This window comes from Chiloscyllium plagiosum, unplaced genomic scaffold (genome assembly GCF_037043375.1).
Source record: "Chiloscyllium plagiosum isolate Xiang-an unplaced genomic scaffold, Cpla_swu_hap1 HiC_scaffold_16, whole genome shotgun sequence".
Lineage (NCBI taxonomy): Eukaryota > Metazoa > Chordata > Chondrichthyes > Orectolobiformes > Hemiscylliidae > Chiloscyllium > Chiloscyllium plagiosum.
This window is the reverse complement of record NW_028270154.1, coordinates 16450342-16477334: the sequence shown is the minus strand read 5'-3', so window position 1 is coordinate 16477334 and position 26993 is coordinate 16450342. Positions and strand designations below refer to the sequence as shown.

At 44.5% G+C, this 26993-nt stretch overlaps 2 protein-coding genes across 2 annotated transcripts; both read left to right on the top strand.

The window, feature by feature from the left end:
- The first annotated feature begins 1542 nt into the window (after positions 1-1542).
- On the top strand, positions 1543-7073 carry LOC148147486 (uncharacterized). The gene is made up of 2 exons (XM_087995550.1): positions 1543-2166; positions 7020-7073. Exons 1-2 carry the CDS (start codon positions 1543-1545, stop codon positions 7071-7073), a joined length of 678 nt encoding a protein of 225 aa, XP_087851676.1.
- Positions 7070-24826, top strand: LOC122556492 (15-hydroxyprostaglandin dehydrogenase [NAD(+)]-like). Its single transcript, XM_043703185.2, has 7 exons — positions 7070-7207; positions 10466-10589; positions 12349-12455; positions 15895-15991; positions 18503-18579; positions 24038-24186; positions 24601-24826. Exons 1-7 carry the CDS (start codon positions 7115-7117, stop codon positions 24740-24742), a joined length of 789 nt encoding a protein of 262 aa, XP_043559120.1. The 5' UTR covers positions 7070-7114; the 3' UTR covers positions 24743-24826.
- Positions 24827-26993: the final 2167 nt, after the last annotated feature.

Here is a 26993-nt window from a genome sequence, read left to right as displayed (position 1 = left end):
TTCTCTGCCCAATTTTCCAAGTGATCTAATCCTGCTTTGTCCTTTAACAACTCCATTAATTTTCGTGTCATCAGCAAAATTACTAATCACACTATACACACCTTCAATCAAATCATTTGTATAAATTACAAATATCAGAGGTCCCAGCACCAATCCTTGTGGCAAACCCTTTGTCACAGGCTTCCGTCAGTAAAACACCCCTCAACAACACTTTGACAAGGTTCTTCAAGGGGAACTGGTTAGCAAGGTTAGATCTAATGGAATGTAGGTAGAACCCACGATTTTAATACACACCTGGCTCAGATGTAGAAGATGAGGATGGTGGTGGAAGGCTGATTTTCAGACTGGAGGCATGTGACCAGTGGTTTTCCACAAAGATCAGAGCTGGGTCCACTATTTTTCATCATTTAAATGAATGATTTGAATGTGAACATAAGTGTGAGCACCCAGTACATTCTGGGTTTTGTTTGGGAGCATATTTGAGCATAAGGCAATTGCAACAGCCAGGGTCACCGCTACCTGTGAACAGCTCCCCTTGAAGAAAGGGCCATGGTAATTGACAATATGTTCACCCCTTCGCCCACCTCCAACACACTGCATCCACCTGGACACCCCGTGCTGGCCTATTACCTGCCCTCGACCTCTTGTGGGCGGCACGGTGGCACAGTGGTTAGCACTGCTGCCTCGCAGCGCCAGAGACCCGGGTTCAATTCCCGACGCAGGCGATTGACTGTGTGGAGTTTGCACGTTCTCCCCGTGTCTGCGTGGGTTTCCTCCGGGGGCTCCGGTTTCCTCCCACAGTCACAAAGATGTGCAAGTCAGGTGAATTGGCCATGCTAAATTGCCCGTAGTGTTAGGTAAAGAGGTAAATGTAGGGGTATGGGTGGGTTACGCTTCGGCGGGTCGGTGTGGACTTGTTGGGCCGAAGGGCCTGTTTCCACACTGTAAGTAATCTAATCTCATCTAATCTAATCTAATCTTCATTTCCAACTGCCACCGGGACATTAACCGCCTCAACCTGTCGACCCCCCTCCCCCACTCCAACCTCTCACCCTCACAACGCGCAGCCCTCCAATCCCTCTGCTCCAATCCTGACCTCACCATCAAGCCAGCGGACAAAGGGGGCGCAGTGGTAGTCTGGCGCACTGACCTCTACATCGCTGAAGCCAAACGCCAACTCAAGGACACCTCTTCCTACCGCCCCCTTGACCATGACCCCACCCCCCATCACCAAACCATCATCTCCCAGACCATACAGAACCTCATCACCTCAGGAGATCTCCCATCCACAGCTTCCAACCTCATAGTACGGGAACCCCGCACTGCCCGGTTCTACCTCCTTCCCAAGATCCACAAGCCTGACCACCCTGGCTGACCCATTGTCTCAGCATGCTCCTGCCCCACTGAACTCATCTCTACCTACCTCGACACTGTCCTATCCCCCCTAGTCCAGGAACTCCCCACATACGTTCGAGACACCACCCACGTCTCCACCTCCTCCAAGATTTCCGTTTCCCCGGCCCCCAACGCCTCATCTTCACCATGGATATCCAATCCCTCTACACCTCCATCCGCCATGACCAGGGCCTCCAAGCCCTCTGTTTTTTCCTCTCCAGACGTTCCCAACAGTACCCCTCCACCGACACTCTCATTCGTTTGGCCGAACTGGTCCTCACCCTTAACAATTTCTCCTTTGAATCCTCCCACTTCCTCCAGACCAAAGGGGTAGCCATGGGCACATGTATGGGCCCCAGCTATGCCTGTCTCTTTGTTGGCTACGTAGAGCAGTTGATCTTCCGTAATTACACCGGCACCACTCCCCACCTCTTCCTCTGCTACATTGATGACTGCATTGGCGCCACCTCGTGCTCCCGCGAGGAGGTTGAGCAATTCATCAACTTCACCAACACATTCCACCCTGACCTTAAATTTACCTGGACCATCTCTGACACCTCCCTCCCCTTCCTGGACCTCTCCATCTCCATCAGTGATGACCGACTTGACACTGATATTTTTTACAAACCCACCGACTCCCACAGCTATCTGGATTACACCTCTTCCCACCCTACCTCCTGCAAAAATGCCATCCCGTATTCCCAATTCCTCCGCCTCCGCCGGAGGACCAGTTCCACCATAGAACACACCAGATGGCCTCCTTCCCACGTGGTTAAAGATGCCCTCCAACTCATCTCATCCACATCCCGCACCTCTGCCCTCAGACCCAACCCCTCCAACCGCAACAAGGGCAAAACGCCCCTGGTGCTCACCTTCCACCCTACCAACCTTCGCATAAATCAAATCATCCGCCGACATTTCCGCCACCTCCAAACAGACCCCATCACCAGGGATATATTTCCCTCCCACCTCTCTCCGCCTTCCGCAAAGACCGTTCCCTCCGTGACTAGCTGGTCAGGTCCACGCCCCCCTACGACCCTCCCCCCCATCCCGCAGGAACTGTAAAACCTGTGCCCACACCTCCTCCCTCACCTCCATCCAAGGCCCTAAAGGAGCCTTCCACATCCATCAAAGTTTTACCTGCACATCCACTAATATAATTTATTGTATCCGTTGCTCCCGATGCGGTCTCCTCTACATTGGGGAGGCTGGGCGCCTCCTAGCAGAGCGCTTTAGGGAACATCTCCGAGACACCCGCACCAATCAACCAAACCGTCCCGTGGCTCAACATTTCAACTCCCCCTCCCACTCTGCCGAGGATATGGAGGTGCTGGGCCTCCTCCACCACCGCTCCCTCACCACCAGACGCATGGAAGAAGAACGCCTCATCTTCCGCCTCGGAACACTTCAACCCCAGGGCATCAATGTGGATTTCAACAGCTTCCTCATTTCCCCTTCCCTCACCTCATCCTAGTTTCTAACCTCCAGCAAAACTGTCCCCTTGACTTGTCCGGACTTGTCCGACCTGCCCAGCTCCTTTTCCACCTATCCACTCCACCCTCTCCTCCCTGACCTATAACCTTCATCTCCTCCCCCACTGACCTATTGTACTCTATGCTACTCTATCCCCACCCCTAACCCTCCTCGAGCTTATCTCTCCACGCTTCAGGCTCTCTGCCTTTATTCCTGATGAAGGGCTTTTGCCCGAAACGTCGATTTCGAAGCTCCTCGGATGCTGACTGAACTGCTGTGCTCTTCCAGCACCACTGATCCAGAATCTGGTTTCCAGCATCTGCAGTCATTGTTTTTACCTTGTTGATTTTAACCCTACTGCGAATCCTCTTGCAAGGATGCCTGCCTTGAAGAAGTTTTCCTCCTCTCTCTACAAGAATCTCAGGGAGTCTCTCTCCCACTGCAACTCCCAGATCATTTCCTCTCTCCTGAAGCTCTTCAACAAACCCGCTACTACAGCCACATTTGCTTCCTCAGTGCCTGCCTCCATAACCAACTCATCCCACGCGGACTCTGGACCACCTTTAAACCGGCAGCGTTTGGACCCGAACAGGACAAACAGTACAGACTACAGATTCAAAAACACCAGCAACAGTTCTCCTTCAAGATCCTCCGCTCCACACTTGCAGCAATGCGCCGGCACCTAACCTCTCTACAGTCTGCCCTGCCTCAGCTGAGGGCCACACTCTCTCAGAATTGCAAGGGACCCACTCTGTACGACATCCTCAGGAGAATCCATACTCTCAACAAACAGTATTTCAATTCCATCTCAAACATCAAAACCTGTAAATACAACAAACTTTTATCTACCCACCTCCATAACCAGCGCTCCTCGAACATTCCAGAAGATTCCCCTGGCCTCGGAAACACCATTAGCCATGCGGCTGATGCAGCTACCACCCCCACGCTGATTGATGATGTCACTTCTGCCCCCATCATGGCCACTCCCACAGCCACTTCCGGCCCTCACATCATCGCTGATGCCACACGCTCAGTGACTTCCACCACCCCTATTGCCGTGTCTGCCACCACTTCCGCCTCCACCAGCGCCACTCACCTGCATTCTGCTGACACGGCCCCCACAGACCCCACTGTCACTATCCCCACCCCCCAGAACCCCGAGGGAAACACTACCCCCGCTCATGACTCTACCCCCATTCCCCCCACCATCACACCCACTCCAGGTACTGGCTCCGACCCCACTCCCAGCTCTACACCCACACCAGCTCCCAGCTCCCAGCCCTGCCGAGTTTTCACCATCCCTCCAGACCTCCCCCTCACTGAGGACGAACGATCAGTCCTCAGCAAAGGACTCACCTTCGTCCCCCTCCATCCACGCAACAATGAATTTAATACAAGCCGGGACATCGAACAATTCTTCCGTCGCCTCCGCCTCCGAGCTTACTTTCACAATCAGGATTCCCGCCCATCTTCCGAGGACCCCTTCGCCCACCTCCAACACATTGCATCCACCTGGACACCCCGTGCTGGCCTATTACCTGCCCTCGACCTCTTCATTTCCAACTGCCGCCGGGACATTAACCGCCTCAACCTGTCGACCCCCCCTCCCCCACTCCAACCTCTCACCCTCACATCGCGCAGCCCTCCAATCCCTCTGCTCCAATCCTGACCTCACCATCAAGCAAGCGGACAAAGGGGGCGCAGTGGTAGTCTGGCGCACTGACCTCTACATCGCTGAAGCCAAACGCCAACTCAAGGACACCTCTTCCTACCGGCCCCTTGACCATGAGCCACCCCCCATCACCAAACCATCATCTCCCAGACCATACAGAACCTCATCACCTCAGGAGATCTCCCACCCACAGCTTCCAACCTCATAGTACGGGAACCCCGCACTGCCCGGTTCTACCTCCTTCCCAAGATCCACAAGCCTGACCACCCTGGCTGACCCATTGTCTCAGCATGCTCCTGCCCCACTGAACTCATCTCTACCTACCTCGACACTGTCCTATCCCCCCTAGTCCAGGAACTCCCCACATACGTTCGAGACACCACCCACGCCCTCCACCTCCTCCAAGATTTCCGTTTCCCCGGCCCCCAACGCCTCATCTTCACCATGGATATCCAATCCCTCTACACCTCCATCCGCCATGACCAGGGCCTCCAAGCCCTCCGTTTTTTCCTCTCCAGACGTTCCCAACAGTACCCCTCCACCGACACTCTCATTCGTTTGGCCGAACTGGTCCTCACCCTTAACAATTTCTCCTTTGAATCCTCCCACTTCCTCCAGACCAAAGGGGTAGCCATGGGCACACCTATGGGCCCCAGCTATGCCTGTCTCTTTGTTGGCTACGTAGAGCAGTTGATCTTCCGTAATTACACCGGCACCACTCCCCACCTCTTCCTCCGCTACATTGATGACTGCATTGGCGCCACCTCGTGCTCCCGCGAGGAGGTTGAGCAATTCATCAACTTCACCAACACATTCCACCCTGACCTTAAATTTACCTGGACCATCTCTGACACCTCCCTCCCCTTCCTGGACCTCTCCATCTCCATCAGTGATGACCGACTTGACACTGATATTTTTTACAAACCCACCGACTCCTACAGCTACCTGGATTACACCTCTTCCCACCCTACCTCCTGCAAAAATGCCATCCCGTATTCCCAATTCCTCCGCCTCTGCTGGATCTGCTCCCAGGAGGACCAGTTCCACCATAGAATACACCAGATGGCCTCCTTCCCACGTGGTTAAAGATGCCCTCCAACTCATCTCGTCCACATCCCGCACCTCTGCCCTCAGACCCAACCCCTCCAACCGCAACAAGGGCAAAACGCCCCTGGTGCTCACCTTCCACCCTACCAACCTTCGCATAAACCAAATCATCCGCCGACATTTCCGCCACCTCCAAACAGACCCCATCACCAGGGATATATTTCCCTCCCCACCTCTCTCCGCCTTCCGCAAAGACCGTTCCCTCCGTGACTAGCTGGTCAGGTCCACGCCCCCCTACGACCCACCCTCCCATCCTGGCACTTTCCCCTGCCACCGCAGGAACTGTAAAACCTGTGCCCACACCTCCTCCCTCACCTCCATCCAAGGCCCTAAAGGAGCCTTCCACATCCATCAAAGTTTTACCTGCACATCCACTAATATATTTTATTGTATCCGTTGCTCCTGATGCGGTCTCCTCTACATTGTGGAGACTGGGCGCCTCCTAGCAGAGCGCTTTAGGGAACATCTCCGAAACACCCGCACCAATCAACCAAACCGTCCCGTGGCTCAACATTTCAACTCCCCCTCCCACTCTGCCGAGGATATGGAGGTGCTGGGCCTCCTCCACCGCCGCTCCCTCACCACCAGATGCATGGAAGAAGAACGCCTCATCTTCCGCCTCGGAACACTTCAACCCCAGGGCATCAATGTGGATTTCAACAGCTTCCTCATTTCCCCTTCCCCCACCTCATCCTAGTTTCTAACCTCCAGCAAAACTGTCCCCTTGACTTGTCCGGACTTGTCCGACCTGCCCAGCTCCTTTTCCACCTATCCACTCCACCCTCTCCTCCCTGACCTATCACCTTCATCTCCTCCCCCACTGACCTATTGTACTCTATGCTACTCTATCCCCACCCCCGCCCTCCTCGAGCTTATCTCTCCACGCTTCAGGCTCTCTGCCTTTATTCCTGATGAAGGGCTTTTGCCCGAAACATCGATTTCGAAGCTCCTCGGATGCTGCCTGAATTGCTGTGCCCTTCCAGCACCACTAATCCAGAATATGTTCACCCCAACCAAGTCTTCTCAAACCTCCACAATCCTTCTCCCAAATCCATGTTCCTTAGTTTTTGAAAGTGAGGGGGATGGATCTTGTTGTGACAGCTCGCTGCGTGGGTACTGGGTAGGGGGTACAGGCAGAGTGAACTCACATATTTTACAGCCCTTTACTCGATCAAACGCTGCTTGGTTTCAAGGATGAGGAACTATTCCAATCCATAGTGTGGATGCTGGCCATGAACTAGAAATGTGAGGGCAGGAAAAAGTGGGAGGGTGCGGAATTTCACATTGGTGCAAAAACAAGAAGAAATGGGGAGGAAACTGACCATGTCAGGAAGATGGGCGGCGGTCTTCCTGTCTTTCTCTGTTGTGTTAGGTGGATATCCTGCAGATGTTTATTAGTGATAAGTTAACTGCAAGTACTTCATAAAGTCTCGGTGAAAAACACTAAAGTCCACCGTCAGTGCTACGATGGAGCTCCAGGGGAAAGTTGCGCTGGTGACTGGCGCTGCCCAAGGCATCGGGAAAGCAATTGCTGAAATCCTCCTGAAGAATGGCGCTAAGGTAACAATTCTGGTTGAATCAGTTCTGTCAATTTTCCCATTCAAAGAAAGGTGACGATTGCATGCACAGTGTGTTCAGAAATGCAGCTGTTTGTGTTAACCTGATCTGGAGCAAGTGGTGTGTAAGAGCTAGGTTGAACAATAAGAGTTTTAAATTGAAACTGAACTGCAGTGAAAGCCATATTCCACCAATTTACCTGCAGGTCAGTATGCAATGGCAGAAGGTGTAACACCTGCCCATCTACCTCCCCCCTCCTCACTACCTAACGCTCCAGGCACAAATTCTCAGAAAAGCAGCGCTTTACCTGCTTTTCACACAATCTGATCAACTATATTCCCTACTCACAGTATGGTCTCCTCTACATTGGGGAAATAAAGAGGAGACTGGGTAACTGCTTTGCAGAACACCCACATGCTGTCAGCAAAAATTAACATTGTAAAGTCAGAGTCATACAACCCAGAAACTGACCCTTTTATCCAATCCCTCACAGCCAACCAGACATTCCAATCTGGCCTAATCCCTTTTGCCAGCATTTATCCCATATCTTTCAAACCTTGACTCTTTATCTGTCCAAATGACTTTTAATGATGTAATTGCACTTGCTTCTACCACCTTTTCTTGCAGATGGTTCAACAAATGCACCACCCATCTATATGAAAAAGTTGCCCTTAGATCATTTTTAAATTTTGGTCCTGTCACCTTAACCTCTATCCCCTACTTTTAGACTCCCACACTCTCGGAAAAAGACCTTGACTATTTACCCTATCCATACCCCTCATGAATTTATAAACTTCAAAAAGTCGCCCCTGAGCCTCCCATGCTCCAGGGAAAGACAGCCCCAGCCTAATGAACTTTTCCCTCTAACTCAAACCTTCCAATCCTGGCAACATTCTTGTTAATCTTTTCTGCACATTTTCAAGTTTAACAGTTTCTTTCCTCAAGCAGGGAGACCAGAATTGAACACAGCATTTCAAACGTGGCCTAACCAATGTCCTGTTCACACATGTCATTACACACTTCAAAAGCAGTTGGGACTTGAACCCGGGTTTCAAGATTTCTGGAGTAGAAACACAATCACTGCACCACAAGAGGACCCTTATTGAACATGATGGAGATTTTCTCAACCAACCATCTTCAGCTGCTTCATAATGACTTCTCTGTGTCATGAGGTCAGAAATGGAGATGTTCTCTGAAGATGAGCTGGCTCATGACTGATGGACTCTCTTTGACATATAGCTTTCTATTTTTCTTATTCTTAAAACTGTAAAAAATGGCGCAAAATCATGGTGATAGTGGAAAAGCTTTTCACTGTATTTTACTGCCTTTCTTACTAGAAAATACATGTGACATTAAAACCATTCATTCATGATTGCACAACATTCATTACCATTCATGAATCCTCAGATACTAAAAAGCAGTCCATCTACAAATACAATAAGGGCCGAATGATATCTAGGCTTGGATTGACAAGTGGCAAGTAATGTTTGTGCCACACAAATACTAAGTTATGACAATCACTGATAAGAAACAATCTAACTATCGTCCCTTGACTTTCTGTGGTGTCACCATTACTGAATCCCCCACTATCTTTGGGATTAACATTGACCAGAAACTCAAATGGACCTGCTATGTAAACACAATGCCAACAAGAGCAGATCAGAAGTTATGAATACTGTGGTGAGTAACTCACCTCCTGAATCCCCAAAGCCTGTCCACAAGGCTCAAATCAGGAGTGTGATGGAATACTTCCAACTTGACTGGATGGGTGCAGCTCCAACAACACTCAAGAAGCTCGACACCATCTAGGACAAAGCAGTCCGCTTGATTGGCACCACATCCCCAAGTATTGACTCCTTCCACCACAGATGCTCAGAAGTAGCTTTGTGTGCTCTAAATAAGATGCACTGCAGAAGTTAATCAAAGATCCTTGGACACCACCTTCCAAATCTGTGCTCACTTCCATCTCATGGGGTGGCATGGTGGCTCAGTGGTTAGCACTGCTGCCTCACAAGACCAGGGACAAGAATTCAATTCCTGTCTTGGGCCACTGTGTGGAGTTTGCACATTCTCCCTGTGTCGCGTGGGTTTCCTCCGGGTGCTCTGATTTCCTCCCACAGTCTAAAGATGTGCAGGTTAGGTGAATTGGCCATGCTAAATTGTCCATAGTGTTAGGTGTAGGGGAATGGGTCTGGATGGGTTGCTCTTCGGAGGGTCAGTGCAGACTTGTTGGGCCGAAGGGCCTGTTTCCACACTGTAGGGAATCTAATAAAGGCAACAGATACATGGGAACACCACACTTGAAATTTGTCCTCCAAGCCACTCACATGCTGATAGGGAAATATATATTGCCTTCCTTCACCATCTTTGGAACAAAATCCTGCAATTCCCTCCTTAACAGCATTGTGGGTTAAACCACAGAAGGTGCGCAGTAGCTGTTCAAGAAAGACACTCACCACTACCTTCTCAAGGGCAAATAGAGCCAGCTGATAAATGTTGGCCTAGCTAGCAGTACCCACAACCCCACAAAAGGCTCTGATTTCATGCTGCAGAGTTTGGTTGTGCCACATTACATGTTGGGATAGTCACCCAGGAAATGTTAAACACCAAAGTCTTAAAACTCCAGGAGAACAATACAACTGAACACAAATCACTCACATTAACCACCCAACCAACCTTCCTCTTGACATCCAACTACTAGCCTGGCAGCATCACTCCCAACATGGCCTGAGTCACCCCCAATAATCAACTACCCTCTGACACATTGACTGACAAACCCTCGCACCAGTGACCTGCCATTGAGATTCTTCACTCCTGGCCCAATTCCTCCCCCACGCTCTCAAACCTGATTCAGCACTATCACCAGACGTGGCTTCTGATGCCCACCCCTAACAACTCCTGACCTATCTACCTGCTGCCATTCTACCTCCAATGATGTTAAAACAATACACCTTCTTCATCTACTGTTGCTTTTGGAAGAAGCTTTGGGTCAACTGAACTCTTTACTCATTTTAATCCAGCAGCTCATGCCCAAGAAAAAGGGGATCTCTGCACTATCTCCTCCAAGGAACGCTGCATCAAATCATTGCTGAAGGATCCTCCATTAGAAGAAGCTAGGTGTAGATTTCATTTGTCTGGTCAGAGTTGGAATTAAGGTTTGAAATGGGCCATTGACTGACCCAAGCTCCATTCAGACACATTGACCAACCTGTACGTTTACTTTAGGATTCTTTGGGATTGAACCATGTTTTCTTCCTTTAGGTGAGTCTGTTGGATATCAGTGTAGCCAGAGGGGAAGCTACAAAAGCTGCCTTTGGACAGACCTATGGAGCTGAGAATATTTTGTTCCTTCCATGTGATGTAACATCTGAGAATCAGCTGAAAGGTACCAATTCAAACACTAATTTTATCAACATGCCACTGACTTGTTCAATCTGACTGTCTGGTTTCTAAACAGACACTTTGCTGCAACCAGTGAATGTAACAAGTGAACGTGAATGGGAGTTACATTGCTGGCAGAGTATGTTTATACGCAGCAATATGATTAAATATAATTAATACAGCATTGAGGATCACCTTCCATGTACTGAGAAAGAAGCACAAGGATGCATTTACACTTAGAAACCATGCCCTCAGAGCAGGGAGCAAATATCTACCAAGAAATGGGATACTTCATTGGGAACACAAATTCCAGAATTCAATACTTAGTCTGTGCTCAGGCACCAATTTATATTGTTCAGCTTTTTCATGTTCCTCTGTTTCAGGGTTTCAGTGTTCCTGGTGGAGATTCTCAGTCCAAGAGTTCCTTGTGATCTCAGTATATGCTTCCTATGTAGGTCATGGTTTAGATGATCCTGGTTTAGTGCCCCAGGAGTGAGACCATATTCTAGTTTAGTGTCTCATTTCTCCTGATGATGGTTCCCACAGTCTGTTCAGTTCTGTCCAAAAGACTAAGACCTGTTGCCTCTTGCAAGGAAGCAGGGATGTTCCTCAATGGTTTGATGTCGCACGCCATTACCATTTCCAGGTGTGTATATGGAGGTGGGGAGGTGCTTTTTTCAAATCTACAGGTGGCTTTTTTTTCAGGATCTTAATGGTTGTTGAATGTGGGAAGCAGGATGCATGCTGGGAGCATTCCTCACATTTCATGCACAGCCAGTAGAAGGGTTCTCTATGAGAATTTCCAAAAATTCTGGTTGCACATCAAGAGAGTTTGGTGAAAAGGCCTTGCCCAACCACATTTCCCAGGACAGAGATAAGGAAAATTCATCAATTGTTTGCACATATAGATCATCCTCGATAATGAAACATCTAACAACTGAAATAGAAAATCTCATTATAAGGAGAGATTGGATAGGATGGGATTATTTTTCCTGCAGCAGAGAAGGTTGAGGGGTAATCTAATTTAGGTATACAAACCTATGGAGGCAAAAACAGGGGAGATCGCGAAATTCTCTTCCCCATGGCACATGTGTCTCAGACCAACGGACGAAAGTTTAAAGTGAGGATTCGGAGATGCCGGTGTTGGACTGGGGTGTACAAAGTTAAAAATCACACAACACACAGGTTATAGTCCAACAGGTTTAATTGGAATCACTAGCTTTCGGAGCGCTGCTCCTTCATCAGGTGGCTGTGGAGGACATAAATGTAAGGCACAAAATTTATAGCAAAACTTTACAGTGTGATGTAACTGAAATTATACATTGAAAAATACCTTGATTGTCTGTTGAGTCTTTCATCTGTTCGAATACCATGATAGTTTCACTTCTTTTATGTGTAAACCACAAAGTGAGGAGTAAGTGTTTTACAAAAGATGTAAGGAATGAAATTTCCACTCAGAGTAGTGAAAGTATGGAATGCACAGGCTGAAAGGGTGATGGAGTCAGGTGCTCGTGCAATATTTAAGAAGCATCTGATTGAGCACTTAACATGCCAGAGCAAAGCAAGTGCAGGTAAATGGGATGAACATAGTTTGGCATTTGTTGGTCAGCATACATATGGTGGACTGTTTCTCTGCTGCATCTCCCTATGATTCTATCACTCAGTAGCTGAATGAGACATTCTGAGGAATGTATTTAGTTCTGGTATTTTGGCCGTAGACATTGCAAACTTTGATAATTAACTACGTTCACTCTCTTTTCCAGATTGCTTCAGCAAAACTCTTGAAAAATTTCAGAAATTGGATATAGTATGCAACAATGCAGGGATCTTTGATGAGGAAAACTGGGAGAACTGCCTCAGTATAAACCTGGTATGTGTCAATTGTATATTGTTTATTTTAATTGTGTTTCATGTGAGCTCATTAATTAACACTTAAAGAAACTGGGATGTGGTTTAGTTTGGAGATGAATGTTTTTAAGGTTTCATTCTGTAAATCAATGTAAAACTCAGCAAAGAATGGTCGCAATAAAATCCTTGACCCAATAGATTGCAACTGTATGTACTCCTATGGTACTTTGCTGAGGCTGAGGATAAAGTTAAAAATCACACAACACCAGGTTACAGTCCAACAGGTTTATTTGGAAGCAGGAGCTTTCAAATAAACCATGTTGGACTCTAACCTGGTGTAGTGTGATTTTTTTTAACATTCTCCAGCCTAGTCCAACACTGGCACCTGAAAATCCATCTGAGGATAATTAGGTAATATCCTTGATCCCTCACTACCAAAAGATATCTCCATCTGATATCTATGTCCTTTAGAATCTGGTCAACTCAGACAACGATGGTGACACTGCACAGGCTCTTGCCGATAATGATGGCACTCTTGTCAAAGACCATGTTTCTAAGCACCACTAACTAATGATGGGTGTGGGAGTCCCCATCTAGAATTTTCGGAAGCTTTCTTTTCCTCAGATCAAATGATTCTTATCATGGATGTGCTGTGATCTGAGATTGTTGGGAGAATGGGATGGCGGACAGAGATATGTAAGACAGAAGGATGGGAATTGGTGACCAGCAATAATTTCCCTTGACCTCACACCATGACAATTTTTTAACTTGGGATGTGGGTATAGTTGCCTCGGGACATTTGTGAAGGTGGTGATGAGCTCCTTGTTAAACTGTCACCATCAATGTTCTTTAGGTCCACCCAGAAAGCCATTAGAGAGGGAATTCCAGGATGTAGACCCAGTGGCACTGAAGGAACAGTGATATATTTCCAAGTCAAGATAGTGAGTGACTTGGAGTGGAATTTGCGGTAGTGGTATTTCCATTGATTTAGAAGATTTTAACTGTTCTTATTAAACAGCAGAACATATTTGTTAGGCTGATGACATATGTCTGCTTGATGTGTTTATGACATTTCACACAACATGAACAAATATTGAAGTGGAGGCTCAGGTTCTGTGAAGGCATCTGTTGTGCCCAGGGAACAGGAAATGCCCATGAAGATGAGAGAAGATGATGGTCTGTTAACTGACAGTTACGGTTCAGTCATTACAAATCTACTTTTCATAATAATGATCTCGTTTATGTGCTGGAACATTAAAACAGCACCCAAGAAACTTTAGTGGGCAATTCAGTCCCTTTCAGTGTCTTGTACAGGAACATTACATATCCATATACAGCAAGGCTTGAACAACATCAGGGCTTTGTCAGATAAGTAACAAGTAACATTCACACCACACAAGTGTAAGGTAGTGATCATCTCCAACCTGAGAGAATCTTACCCTTACCTCTTCACATGTAATGGCATTGCCATCACTGAATTCTACACAATCAGTAGCCTGGGTTGTAGCATTGATAAGAAATTGAAGAGGCTCCTTTGGCTTCAAGATTAAGACAAACACTGGGAATTCAACCACAGATGACTTACCTCCTGACTCCCCAAGTAATGACAGCTATCCCCAAAGCACATTTCAAGTGTGTCACAAAATACTGTCAACTTGTCTGAATCAGTGCAGCTCAAACATCACTCACCAAGCGTGACAGCCTCCAGGATTGAACTGCCTACATAATTGGCACTACAGCCACAAGCATTCACTCCTTCTAACATCAATGCTAGGTCGCAGCAGCGTGTACCATCTATAAGATACACTGCAGAATTTCTAAAAAGCTTCTTTGAAAGCACCGTCCAAACCCATGAATCATAATAACTGGGCTGATGCAAGGTCAATGAATGAAGAGCATGAAGCTATCAGATAATCATAAAAACCTGCCTACTTCTCTTGCATTCTGCTCAGAAGGAAATCTAATGGGGAATCTGATTATCTTACCTGGTCTGCCTGTGTATGATTCTACACCCACAGCATTGTGATTAACTCTAAAATGGTCTACCACAGCATATAGTGGCACAAAAATACCACAGGAAAGATGAATAAGAAGGAAAGGTGGAGGAACATTGGACATCATCTTAAGTATCAGAAATGACAAAAACAGCAAAGTTAATATAGCAAAGTCCTCCTCAGGGCTATTAACTTGGGATGTGTGCCAAAATTGAGAAAGGTATCCCACAGGCTATTCAAGCACCAGCCTCACATAGATATGCTAACTGCTTTTGTGAGTTAGTTATCATGTCACTAAAATAGTCGCCCTAATGTCATGGGTTCAAATCCTACCGTGGCAGATGGTGACATTTAAATTCAAAAGAACAAAATCTGGAATTAGAAGCTGAAGTAATTGTTACCATGAACTGTTGTTGATTGTTGGAAAAAACCAGCTGCATCACTAACGTCTTTTAGGGAAGAAAAACTGCTGCCCTTCCAAGTTCTGCCTACATTTGACTCTCGATCCACATTGTTAGGCGATTAATTGCACTCTGAGCAATTAGGAATGGGCAATAAATACTGGCCCAGCCAGCGATGCCCACATTCCATGAATGAACAAATATTAAAGTAAATCTTACCTCTGTCATTTTCTCAAAGGAAATGAGGATGGGCAATCAAATTTGACCTGGGCAATGACTACTCCACCCAGGAACGAATAAAAACCCAACTCATTGCTAAGTGCGATGAAAAGTTTAAGCTTGAGACCAGTCACTGGAAAACACCATCACCAGACATATATCACGCACCAGAGAATGTGCTTCTTTTCCCTGCTCTCTGTCAGCTTCCTGCCAATCAATTTCCTGTGGATATCAGTGGAGCACAACCACACCCCATTTAATACAATCGACTCAGAGAAAGTGAGGACTGCAGATGAGGGAAATCAGAGTCAAGAAGTGTGGCGCAGGAAAACCCAGTAAGCTACGAGTCATTATATTTATTCAGAAACAGATTTGTTCAAAACTCACTACGTTGATATGAATCTGGACCCTTAATCCATCCCATTAACCAAGTCACAGATTGATCGAATCCATTTGACCAATCTGTTGTCCATCTTCACACTGACCAATCTTCACACCATCGTAGCTAGTTTGCTCATTCCACTGAATATCCTCTTCATTCAACGGATCAGTTGGTTTATTCTAGTGACCAGTTTGCCGATCCCTTAGTTTGTCCATCCTGTTTATCAGACTTCCCATTCCACTAATTATTCTGCATCTTTCCACAGCGTTTTACTGTTTATCATTCTACCAGCATCTGAATTTTTCTGTGTTCTGCAAATGCTTGAATGTACTCTTGCTGGGTGAATATCAATGAGATTTGCTATCCACATACATCTCTGTATTTTGCAACTGTCTACATGTCAGTATTTTAACATTGACTGAATAGGCTTGCTGCCTGGTGATTCCTATGATGTTTGTATTTCAGGTCAGTGTAATTAAAGGAACCTATCTGGGAATACAGCACATGAGTAAAGAGACTGGAGGGAAAGGAGGAGTGATTGTTAATATCGCCTCCATGGCAGGTAAGTCAGCAAAGTTTATCAATAGTTTATCAATGAATATTCTAAGTTTTGCCTGAGGATTCTGGAAAACATCCACAGTGGACAAATTACACTTTGCACGTAATGTACAGCAAAGGAAAAGATATTTATCTCCACACAAGCTGCTGGTCATCTGAACAACTCACAACATCATTCAACTTCTGTAGCTTCCCTTCAAGTGTCATTCACCTGAAGCCATTCTCTTGCAGTCACGAGGTGATTACATTTGAATCACTTCTGGTTTTTCCTTTGTTCTTCACTGGATTTGTTAGTGACTGTTTAATAGTCCATAGAATTACACAGAACAGGAGAGGCTCTTTGGCCTATCAGGTCTGTACTGCCAAAAATGTATTGAATCTGCACCAGCCTTGCTTTCCAGGACAAGACCCATCAGAGGCCCACTACAGTTATTGGCCGTCTCTGGGAGACAATAGGATAGACGTAGACAAAGATATAACGGAGACACTTAAAGGTCTATAAAATGCAATTAACTTATAAAGGACTTAAACAAATAATTCACACTGCCTGGGATGGACATTCTCTGAATGTCTTCACTACACCTCCTGACCTAGAGTACCTTTTGCAGAGGTATTCTTTGAAGTCTTGCTGAAAATCAAGGATTTCCTGGGCTGCTTCATAAACAGATCTGTGCCATGTGTATGCCTTATTTCGAATTATCTGTGTACATGACCAAACCTGACCGTTTTGCCCTCATTTGGGAAAGACACCAGTTACTGATTTCCTGCAATGTTAGCTCTGAGCAGACTTGAATGTCTCAGCATAATTACGCTCACAAAACATTGACATAACAGCCCATTGTAAAGCCTCCTATCAGTTCCTGGTATCTTCAGCTTTGTCCAGTACAGTTGACCTCTAGTCGAAACATTCTTTTTAAGTCTCCTCTATTATAACCCCTTCATCTATTCCTCAGCCTTCTCTTTCCAAAAAAAATAAGCCAAGCCTAACTCTTCAACCCAACAATTTACGCTGACACTTCAGCTTAGCAATAAGAGAAGGTTGTTCTGCTATCAATAGCTGAGATTAGATTACATTACATTACAGTGTGGAAACAGGCCCTTCGGCCCAACAAGTCCACACCGACCCGCCGAAGCGCAACCCACCCATACCCCTACATTTACCCCTTACCTAACATTACGGGCAATTTAGTATGGCCAATTCACCTGACCTGCACATCTTTGGACTGTGGGAGGAAACCGGAGCACCCGGAGGAAACCCACGCAGACACGGGGAGTCAGTCGCCTGAGTCGGGAATTGAACCCGGGTCTCTGGCGCTGTGAGGCAGCAGTGCTAACCACTGGGCCACCGTGCCGCCCACCAATGTTAAAATGAGACAATGCCTGCCCCCTCAAGGGACAGAAAAGTTACCATTGCTACTATTTTAAAGAAGATCACAGAATACTTCCAGTGTCATTTTATCCAAACAAACTTTTGTAGCACATAAATACAGAATATAGCTGAAAAAACACATTTTGTCTTCTACTCATCAGGACAGGTCTCAAGGAAAAACAAAGTAAAACAAAAACTACATTGATACCAAATGTGAGAAATGTGCAGATTGTTTGACAAATGGACCCTCTTCATAGAATCCCTACAGTGTGAAAGCAGGCCATTTGGCCCATCAGGTCCGCACCAACTCTCTGAAGAGCATCTTACCCAAACTCACCCGATCCTTGCAACCCTGCATTGCTCATGTCTAATCCACCCAGCCTGCACAGTTCAGGAAAATCACCTAACCTGAACATCTTTGAACTGTGGAAGGAAACTGGAGGAAACACATGCAGACAAGGGGAGCATGCGAAAACACCACACAGCCAATCGCCTGAGGCTGGAATCGAACCCAGGTCCCTGGCGCTGTGAGGTAGCAGTCCTGATCACCGAGGCACCATACCACCCTCTTGGTAGAAGTGTTGCCATGGAGAGGTTAATTATGGAGAACCCACTCCCTTTCTTTAGCTTTGCTTGTTATATTCTCTGTCACCAAATCCTTTCTCCCCTCATCCCACTCCAGCGGGACTGTCTGTTCTTTCCAGTCTGGCACTTGGACACACTATTTTCTGCCATTCTCACATTCTGATCACTTTATCTGAACTTTTATCCCTCAAGCACTCCACACCCCCACCCCCATACTATAACATAAATGCTGCCCCCTTCACAGTTCACATTTCACATCCGTCCTGCTAAAGTGTCACCTAGACTTGAAATGTTAGCTTCCTTTTTCTTTCCATGCCTGCTGCCAGTATTTTATGTTTTCAGGGAAGTTATTTATGACTGACAGTTTCCAGCTTGTCTTTCCTTTACATTTTAAATTTAATAAATGCAGGCAAATGGAATCAGGACTATTTCTTCATCTAAGTAGTAAATGTTGACGTGACCTAGATGACCTGTTTCCATACCAATTCATTTCCATATTTTCACATGTTTCTGTTTGATGGAGTATTTGATGCTAATTCTCTGCTGTTTTGTGGTGAACAGGTTTGATTCCTTTCCTCCTTGGACCAGTTTATTCAGCCTCAAAGTACGGAGTAGTAGGATTCACTGCGTCACTGTCTGTGAGTGCTATACTATAATGCAAAGAGTAAACGTTTCCTAAATAAATAATGCACCAATACCATGCAAGAATCTAAGATTGGTTTCCTTTCATGAGTACACACCAATCTCTCTGAACATTAACCTTTACAAATTTCATGCTTTTTAAAATATTCTGTTTGTCTACAATAACGAACAAAGTGAACAAGTGCATACTTAAAAATTGATAATTTTTCCGTCATTTTGTTACACAATATTATTTAACCTGCTTAAGCATTATTACAACCTCTTTGTGATCTCCTCACAGCTACCATTTTTGTTTAGCTTTGAATGGCTGGTCAATGTCGATATCTTACTCTGTCTCTTTGCCAAATTCATTAGCATAGATTGCAAATAGCTGAGGCTCCAGCACAGATCATTGTGGCCCTCCAAATGACACAGTCTGTCAACTTGAAAATGAACTTTTTCTTTCCTAATCATCAGCCAACTGTTTATGCATGTGTTACAACACAAAGTCAACCCCTCTGCTAATTTAAACCAGCCACACAGAAGAGCTTACCTTGCACTGTAGTCTGTTAAATTTTGGCAGGGAAAGAACTATCCCAAATAACACTATTTAAAGAAACAAGTTAGCAACTTTATGTTTTAAGTCCAAAAGAGAACATTAGACAACAATTATTTACAACTCCTTTCTCTTAAACCTATCTTTTACCTCCCACTCCACAATACTGGTCCAATTTTAAAAAATACCCTGATTAAGATTTACAGAAACAAAAACATGTTTCAAAAGCAGCCAGCTGTGTTGATTCTCCTTTGTAGATTTTCCTCTGTAGATTCTCCTGGGTCGTCGTTTCTTAAATTTTCTGCTGCACAAAATCCTTCTGTACACATACTTTTCAAAGAGCTATTATGCTAGCAGCCTGTATTTTTTGATGCTCTTTGCTGTTCTCCCACTAAATGTTCAAAATGTCTGATTTTATACCCCAAATTATCAGATCATTTCATTGGTTTGATGTCATCAAACTCTATTCAAATTCTATTGCATCTTGGTATCTGGGCCATAGTTTAAACTGATCGGCCAAATTTGAATTTGTTTTGTATCATGGCAACATGGGTCCAGCTATTTGTGTCAAGTAAATGTTCCATTTTAAAATCTTTTAGCACACACTGTACCTCTCTAAGTCCATGCCAGCTTCCACTCTCTTAAAGGTGCAGTACACACCTACATTGTCATCACACCTCCCCCTTCAGAAAAAAAGAACCATCATAATGAAAAGATGGCTTATGTTTTTTTTCTCTATTCCTTAACCACGTTACCATGAATATAGAACACAGAATGTTACAACACAGAACAGGCTCTTCATCTACTTGATGTACAATAGCATTAGTCCTCCCTATCCGATTACTACATATGTCCTCAAGTAACAAATCTTTCAACTGCGTCTGTGCTACTGAGACAGATAGTTTACTAACCTATCCCACTCCTCAAAGACTTCTTCATTTTTAACATATTTTGAGGCACTTCAAGATCCACAACATCTGGATTTGGTTCCTTACTCTGCAGGGCAGTAACTAACACCTCTTTCTCCAGTTCTTTCTCTCTATATAACATGGTTTCAACATCTTCACACGACGTAGTCGACACAGTTTTCTTTCTATCTGGCATCTTTACCGGATAGTTCACCTGACTCAACTCTTTCTCAATTTGATAGGGACCACTAAACTTGCCTTTGAAGGGATCTCCTATCACTGGTAACAATACTAACACGTCATCCCCTCAGGAAAACATCCAAGTCTCAGAGTTTTTATCTGTCACCTGCTTCATTCTATGCTGTGTCCTCTTTAGGAGCATGGTTAGCTAACTCCCCTATTTGATTTAATCTCTCCCTCACCTCCAATACATAATCTAAGTGTGAGATCCCCGACTTTGGTCCTGGCAATTTCTCTTTAATTAATTTCAAAGGGCTTCTCACTTCATGTCCGAATATTAACTTGAAAGGAGTGAACTGAGCAGATTCAGTTGGAGCATTTCTAATGGTAAGCAATAGGAATGAGATACCTTTATCCCAATCATTCAGGTAATCCTGGCAGCATTTTCTCAGCATGATCTTCAAGGCCTGAATCTACATTTCTAAAGCTCCCTGGGATTCAGGATGATAAGCACTGAATTTAAAATGTTGTATATCTAAGCTATCAATGGCCTAGCATTAAAATTAGACCCTTGGTCTGACTGAATGTCTCTGGCAAGCCCAAATCGCATGAAGAAAGTGACAAACACTTCAACCACCCTTTTTGTCTTAATACTCCATATTGGAATTGCCTCCGGAAATCTGGTAGACACATCCATTATGGTTAACAAGTACTGGTTCCCACTTTCAGTTCACAGGAGAGAATCTACACAATCAATTATAACCTCTGTGAAAGGTTCTTCGAATGTAGGAATCAGCAATAAAGATGCTGGTTTTATTGCCGCCTGTGGCTAACTGACCATTTGGCATGTATGGCACATACGGTAAAAGTTAATCACATCCTTGTGCAATCTAGGCCAATAAAAATGTTTTTGTACCTTAGCCTGAGACTTTCGTACACCAAGGTGACCTCCTAGATGCAGTTCATGTGCTTACCATAACACTTCCTGTCTGTATGCTACCAGCAACACAATGTGGTGCACATTGGCACATTTCTACTCTGCACTAACCTGCCGTAGTCTCCATTTCTACCTGAGGATTCTATCTTTCAGATAATAACCCTCAAAAATATTCTCTGCCTCCATATATATATATATATATATATATATATCTTTTATCGTCTCGTCTTCCTGTTGCAAGTCCCTTAGCCTTTCAGGACTAAACTCTGCTGTCTGACCTTCTGCCTGTTCAAGATTTTCCTGCACCATTACCTCAAACAAGATGTCCGCTAACTAAACCTTAACTCCTTCATCCTCCTCTTTAGGTTTTGCTTCGTCATGTGATTTATGATAGTGGGATCTGGTTACTACAGAGTCTGGGAAAATACCAGGATATTTTTCTTTTATCTCCTTAGTTTCTTGGTCTTCCCTGGGCTTCTCCACAATAAAGGGTGTAAGTCCATTCCCAAGAACCAACTGGATTCCTGAAACTGACACTCTGTCAAGCACTCCCATTGTTACTTCCCAAGTCTTGAATTGGCACTGCAACCTGATCTTACACAGGGGAATACTAAATTTCTGTCCATCTATCCCACAAATTACCACATTCTTGGGTAACAGATAAGAAAGAGTGCAAATTTGCTCATATCTTATGATTAGAGACTGGCCAGATCCTGTATCACTCAAAATTATAACTTCTTGCCCTTCTCCCCCTGTTCTTTCTGAGTAATCTTCATCCACATAGGTGAATTCTTTACAGAGATCAGGTACCGTGGAAAGATCTGAGGCCTTTCACCTCCATTCCACCCTCTTTGGCTTCTTTTTTAACCTGTGGTAAACACTTACCAGTGTTCTCTACTCTTTGTTTTGTAGAATCTCCCCTTCTCCCTACTTTTATCTCTCAGAGGATGAAATTCTGGCCAGAAACTTGTCTTAAGCACTGACACGTATTCATTTGCTAACTCTGCTGCGCTTCTCACTTTCTGAACTTTCTGTTCCTCCATGTGAAATCTTATCAGCTCTGGAACTGAGTTTTTAAGCTCCTCTCTCTCAGAGCCTCATAGGTCTTAACTATTTGTAAAGCTGACACTCATTTATCAAAGTGACTGTTTAATTCTTTTGAATTCAACGTAAGTCTGACTTGGTTTTTTCTTTATGTTCTAAACTGCTGTCCATACACTTCTAGTACCAATTCATAAGCACTTAAAATAGCCTGTTTGACCTCTTCATAATCTCTTAACTGCTCATCTGACAGTGCGGCAAATACCTCACTAGCTCTGCCGACCAGTTTAGTCTGAACTAGCATTACCCATAAATCCTCGGACCACCCCATCTGCCAAGCTAATTTTTCATTTGAAATAAAGAAGGCTTCAACATCTTTCTCATCAAAGTGTGGCAGAGGTTTGATGTATTTATATATATCATTATCTTCTCTTTTAATCCCCATCCTGTTAACTGGACTTTGCTGACTATGTCGCAACTTCTCAAGTTCAAATCTCTCTTTTTGCTTTCTCTCTTTCTTTATTTTCTCTCTCTTTTTTCTGTCTCTCTCCTTTTCTTCTCTCTATCTGCTCAGATAGGAATGAACTCTCTCTCCTTCTCCTCTCTCTCTTCTCTCTTTGTTTCTCTTCTAACTTAATTTTCCTCAATTGTGATTTAACATTTTCTAACGCTACTGCACTTGTCTGCTTCTCTGACACACCTCATGCCAGAATCTGTTAAATGTTGAGAGGTAAGAACAAATACTACTATTTAAAGAAGGATTCAACAATTCTATTTTTAAGTCCAAAAGACAACTATTTTCAAGTCTTAAATCTATATTTTATCTCCCACTCCACAATACTGGCCGAATAAAAAAAATTGGGATTAAGATTTGTAAATAAAAAAATCACATTTCAAAACTAGCCAGCTTTGTCAATTCTCCTTTGTAGATTTTCCTGGGTCATCTTTTCTTCAGTCTTCTGCTACACAAAACTATTATGTTCAGGCACCTCTCAGAGAGTTATTCTGCTAGCAATCTGTGTTTGTTGGTGCTCTTTGCTGTTCTCTGCCTAACTGTTCAAAATATCCAATTTTATACTCCAAAACATTGGATCATTTCATTGGTTGATGTCATCAAAAACAGTAAAATTCAAATTCAAATGGATTTTAGTGTCTGGGCATAACAAACTGATTAGCTGAATTTGAATTTGTTTTGTAACCATGGTAACACAGCTCTAGCTATTTGTGTCAACCAAATGTCACGTTTTAAAATCTTTCAGCACATTCTGTGCCTTTCTAAGTCTGTGACAGCTTCCACTCTCTCTTAAAAATACAGTAGACACCTAAACCTTCATAACATCTGTTAACATGGTATCCACAATTCCATAAATTCTTATGTTACCTTTCTAGTGAAATCCAAATGTACTACATTGGCTGCTTCTCCTTTATCAACACTGGTAGTTAGATCACCATACATGGGGCAGGAAACACACTTCAAACTGAACAATGGTTAATGGCTAAAATGCTGTTAGGCTATGTGGGGATGGACTTGTTCCAAACATTTAACACCCCCAAGTAAAGATGAGCCCAGGTTATGGGGATTTAGAGACAAGTCTAATCAGATTGAATGTGTCAATAACCCTAATAGTTATGTGTGTTTGAATTGTGCTACCACTGAGGTGAGCCTCAAGCAAAGCACAAACTCTTTCCAGGGAACTTGGGCTGGATTCCTGATTCCCCCAGTCTGTTGCAGTCAGGATGGGCCCTCATCACAAAACTCCACATAAACCAACATCTGAGAGCTTCCTGTCAGGAAGTTGTAAAGTTCTATAATGCTCAAAGAATATGAGACATTACGAAGTTTCTGCTTTCAGCTGACCTGCCTTGAGAAGCATGGGGTGCGATTACAAGCGCTGTGTCCTGTTTTCGTCGACACTAAGCTTCTGACAGATCTGAAATCAGTGAAGGCTCCTGACCAGAAGGAGAAGCTTGAGATGATGATCGCCAACCTTGGAGTTCTGAAGTGAGTTTGAACATAATCAGGAAGTGGGGTGGGAATTGATAGGATGAAAACATGTTCAAATATCAACATGGAGTATTTGTAGAGTAATGTCTTACAGAAATGACTGGTGTGGTATCCACAAAATGACACAGATTGATTTCTGAATCTTTGGCATTAACTGAGAATTTACATGTTTGATTTGATGAGTTTACAGAATGATGTGAGAGGAAATGTGGAAACTACCCAGGAATGTCGACTGGAAATCAATGATCTTGGCTGTTTCTCCTTTGTTGACCCTGCTAGTTATATCCTCTCAGATTGGGTGGAAGGCCCAGTGGTGTGCAGCCTTAACACAATGGGGGAATTTGAGTTCTGATGGTGGGATATTTTAAACTAACTAGATTAATGCTCATGATTACCATATGACTTTTATAGGACCTCACATGTTGCAGAGGGATTCTTGCAGCTCGTTATGGATCCGACCAGGAATGGAGCATCGCTGAAGGTGCTGGAAAATGGCAAGCTTGAGTATGAAGCCATACCGACGATTCTTCCAGAAAACCCAAAATCTATTTAGGGACCTCAATGTATTCAAGCGACAGGTCATTGAGAATGATGGAAAGTTTAAACATGGTCAAATATAAAAGGATGAACATTTTAATTGGTGGTGATGCTTTTGGTGTTTTCTTATGAAATTGTTGGATATAAATCAGGACTGATTGAAACTGTGTTATGTTCTTGGAAGGAGTATGGTGATGATACCATTGCTACATCATAGCATGTGACCTGAGGGCATAAAGCTGTCAAACTGCATCTTACATCAGATCACTTGAGGCATGGATTGCTCAACCCTGTCCTAACCACTTATGTAGCTGGGAAGTAACAATTGTTCACAATAGTTAGCTGCATAAATATCAGTTGGATTCTTTAATACCAATATTGATGATACAGGAGAGACATAGGTTTCAGAATTTTCACAGCTTTCAACTGCTGAAGAGAAGATAAATCAATTTTATTCATGGGCCAGGTGGCTTTTATGGCAAAGATTAGAGAGATCTCCTGATCTGGTGAATGTCTGATGGCTTCTCCCTCTGTTGTTCAGAGGGCTGAGAATAAAACACATAATTGTCAGCAGCAGAAGACTTTTTTTTATCATTAGATGGTTACTAGTCCACAGACCAATCAGTGACATGTTGGAGGTGTTATGGACTAGACCAAATCCCCATCAAATTTAACAAGGAGGTAGCCTAGGCCCCAACCTCTCTCTCATGCAAGGGCAAGCATAAGATGCTGTGTTCCAGACGAAATTAGTTTTGTTGCACTCCTTGGCTTTAAGCCAAATACACTTTATTTTTGCCCAGCAGTTAAACTACAAACAAAAGGAAGAAAAAGGAGAATAAATTCATTCTATTGGAAAACTTAACAGAATAACTGATTATTTAACTACCAAACAGCAAGTACTTTTCATCATTTATGTAAATGATTTGGATGAGAGCATAAGAGGTATAGGTAGTAAGTTTGCTGATGACACCAAAATTGGAGGGGTAGTGGAGGTTACCTCAGATTACAACAGGATCTTGATCAGATGGGCCAATGGCCTGAGGAGTGGAAGATGGTGTTTAATTTAGATAAATGTGAGGTACTGCACTTTGGGAAAGCAAATCTTAGCAGGACTTATACACTTAATGGTAAGGTCCTAGACAATGTTGCTGAACAAAGAGCCCTTGGAGTGCAGGTTCATAGCTCCTTGAAAGTGGAGTTGCAGGTAGAAGGGATAGTGAAGAAGGCATTTGGTTTGCTTTCCTTTATTGTCACAGTACTGAGTACAGGAGTTGGGAGGTCATATTGCAGCTCTACAGGACATTGGTTAGGCCACCGTTGGAATATTGAGTGCAATTCTGGTCTCCTTCCTATCGGAAAGATGTGGAGAAATTTGAAAGGGTTCAGAAAAGATTTACAAGAATGTTGCGAGGGTTGGAGGATTTGAGCTATAGGGAGAGGTTGAGCACACATGGCTGTTTTCCCTGGAGTGTCAGAGGCTGAGGGGTGACCTTATAGAGGTTTATAAAATCATGAGGGGCATGGATAGGCTAAATAGACAAAGTCTTTTCCCTGGGGTGGAGAGTCCAGAACTAGAGGGCATAGGTTTAGGGTGAGAGGAAAAAGGTGCTGAGAGGTGCGAGGGAGGAGTGAAGGACTTCTAGGAAGGTGAGTCTAACGGTTTAAAAGACCTACTTCAGGCTTCGGGGTCTCCATTTACCAAGAGATGCGAGGGAGGAGTGATGGATTTCTGGGAAGGTTTTAAGTGGGTGAGATCTAAACCCGAGACCATACACCATAGGGCCTCCCTCCCACCCACCTCCTCTAACCTTACTAAGTGTCTGTACTAGGTAAATGTTCAAGTTTCTCTTTTTTTCTTCTTCTCTTCCTTTGTTTAGTTCTGTATAGCATTCAGAGTAGTGGGATATGGATGTTAGGGCAGTTGCATGTTCCTCCTGCAGAATGTGGCAGGTGAGAGACACTTCACATGTCTCTGCCAACTACATCTGCGGAAAGTACACACAACTCCAGCTCCTTGAAAACTGAGTTAGGGAACTGGAGCTGGAGCTGGATGAACTACGGATCATCCTGGAGGCTGAGGGGGAAATTCAGAGGATGTACAGGGAGGTGGTCACTCCCCAGACACAAGATAAGGACAGCTGGGTTACTGTCATGGGGATTAAAGAGAACCGACAGTTAGAGCAGGGATCCCCTGTGGCCGTTCCCCTCTGCAATAAGTATACCATTTTGGATACTGTTGGTGGGGACAGCCTACCAGGGGAAAGCCA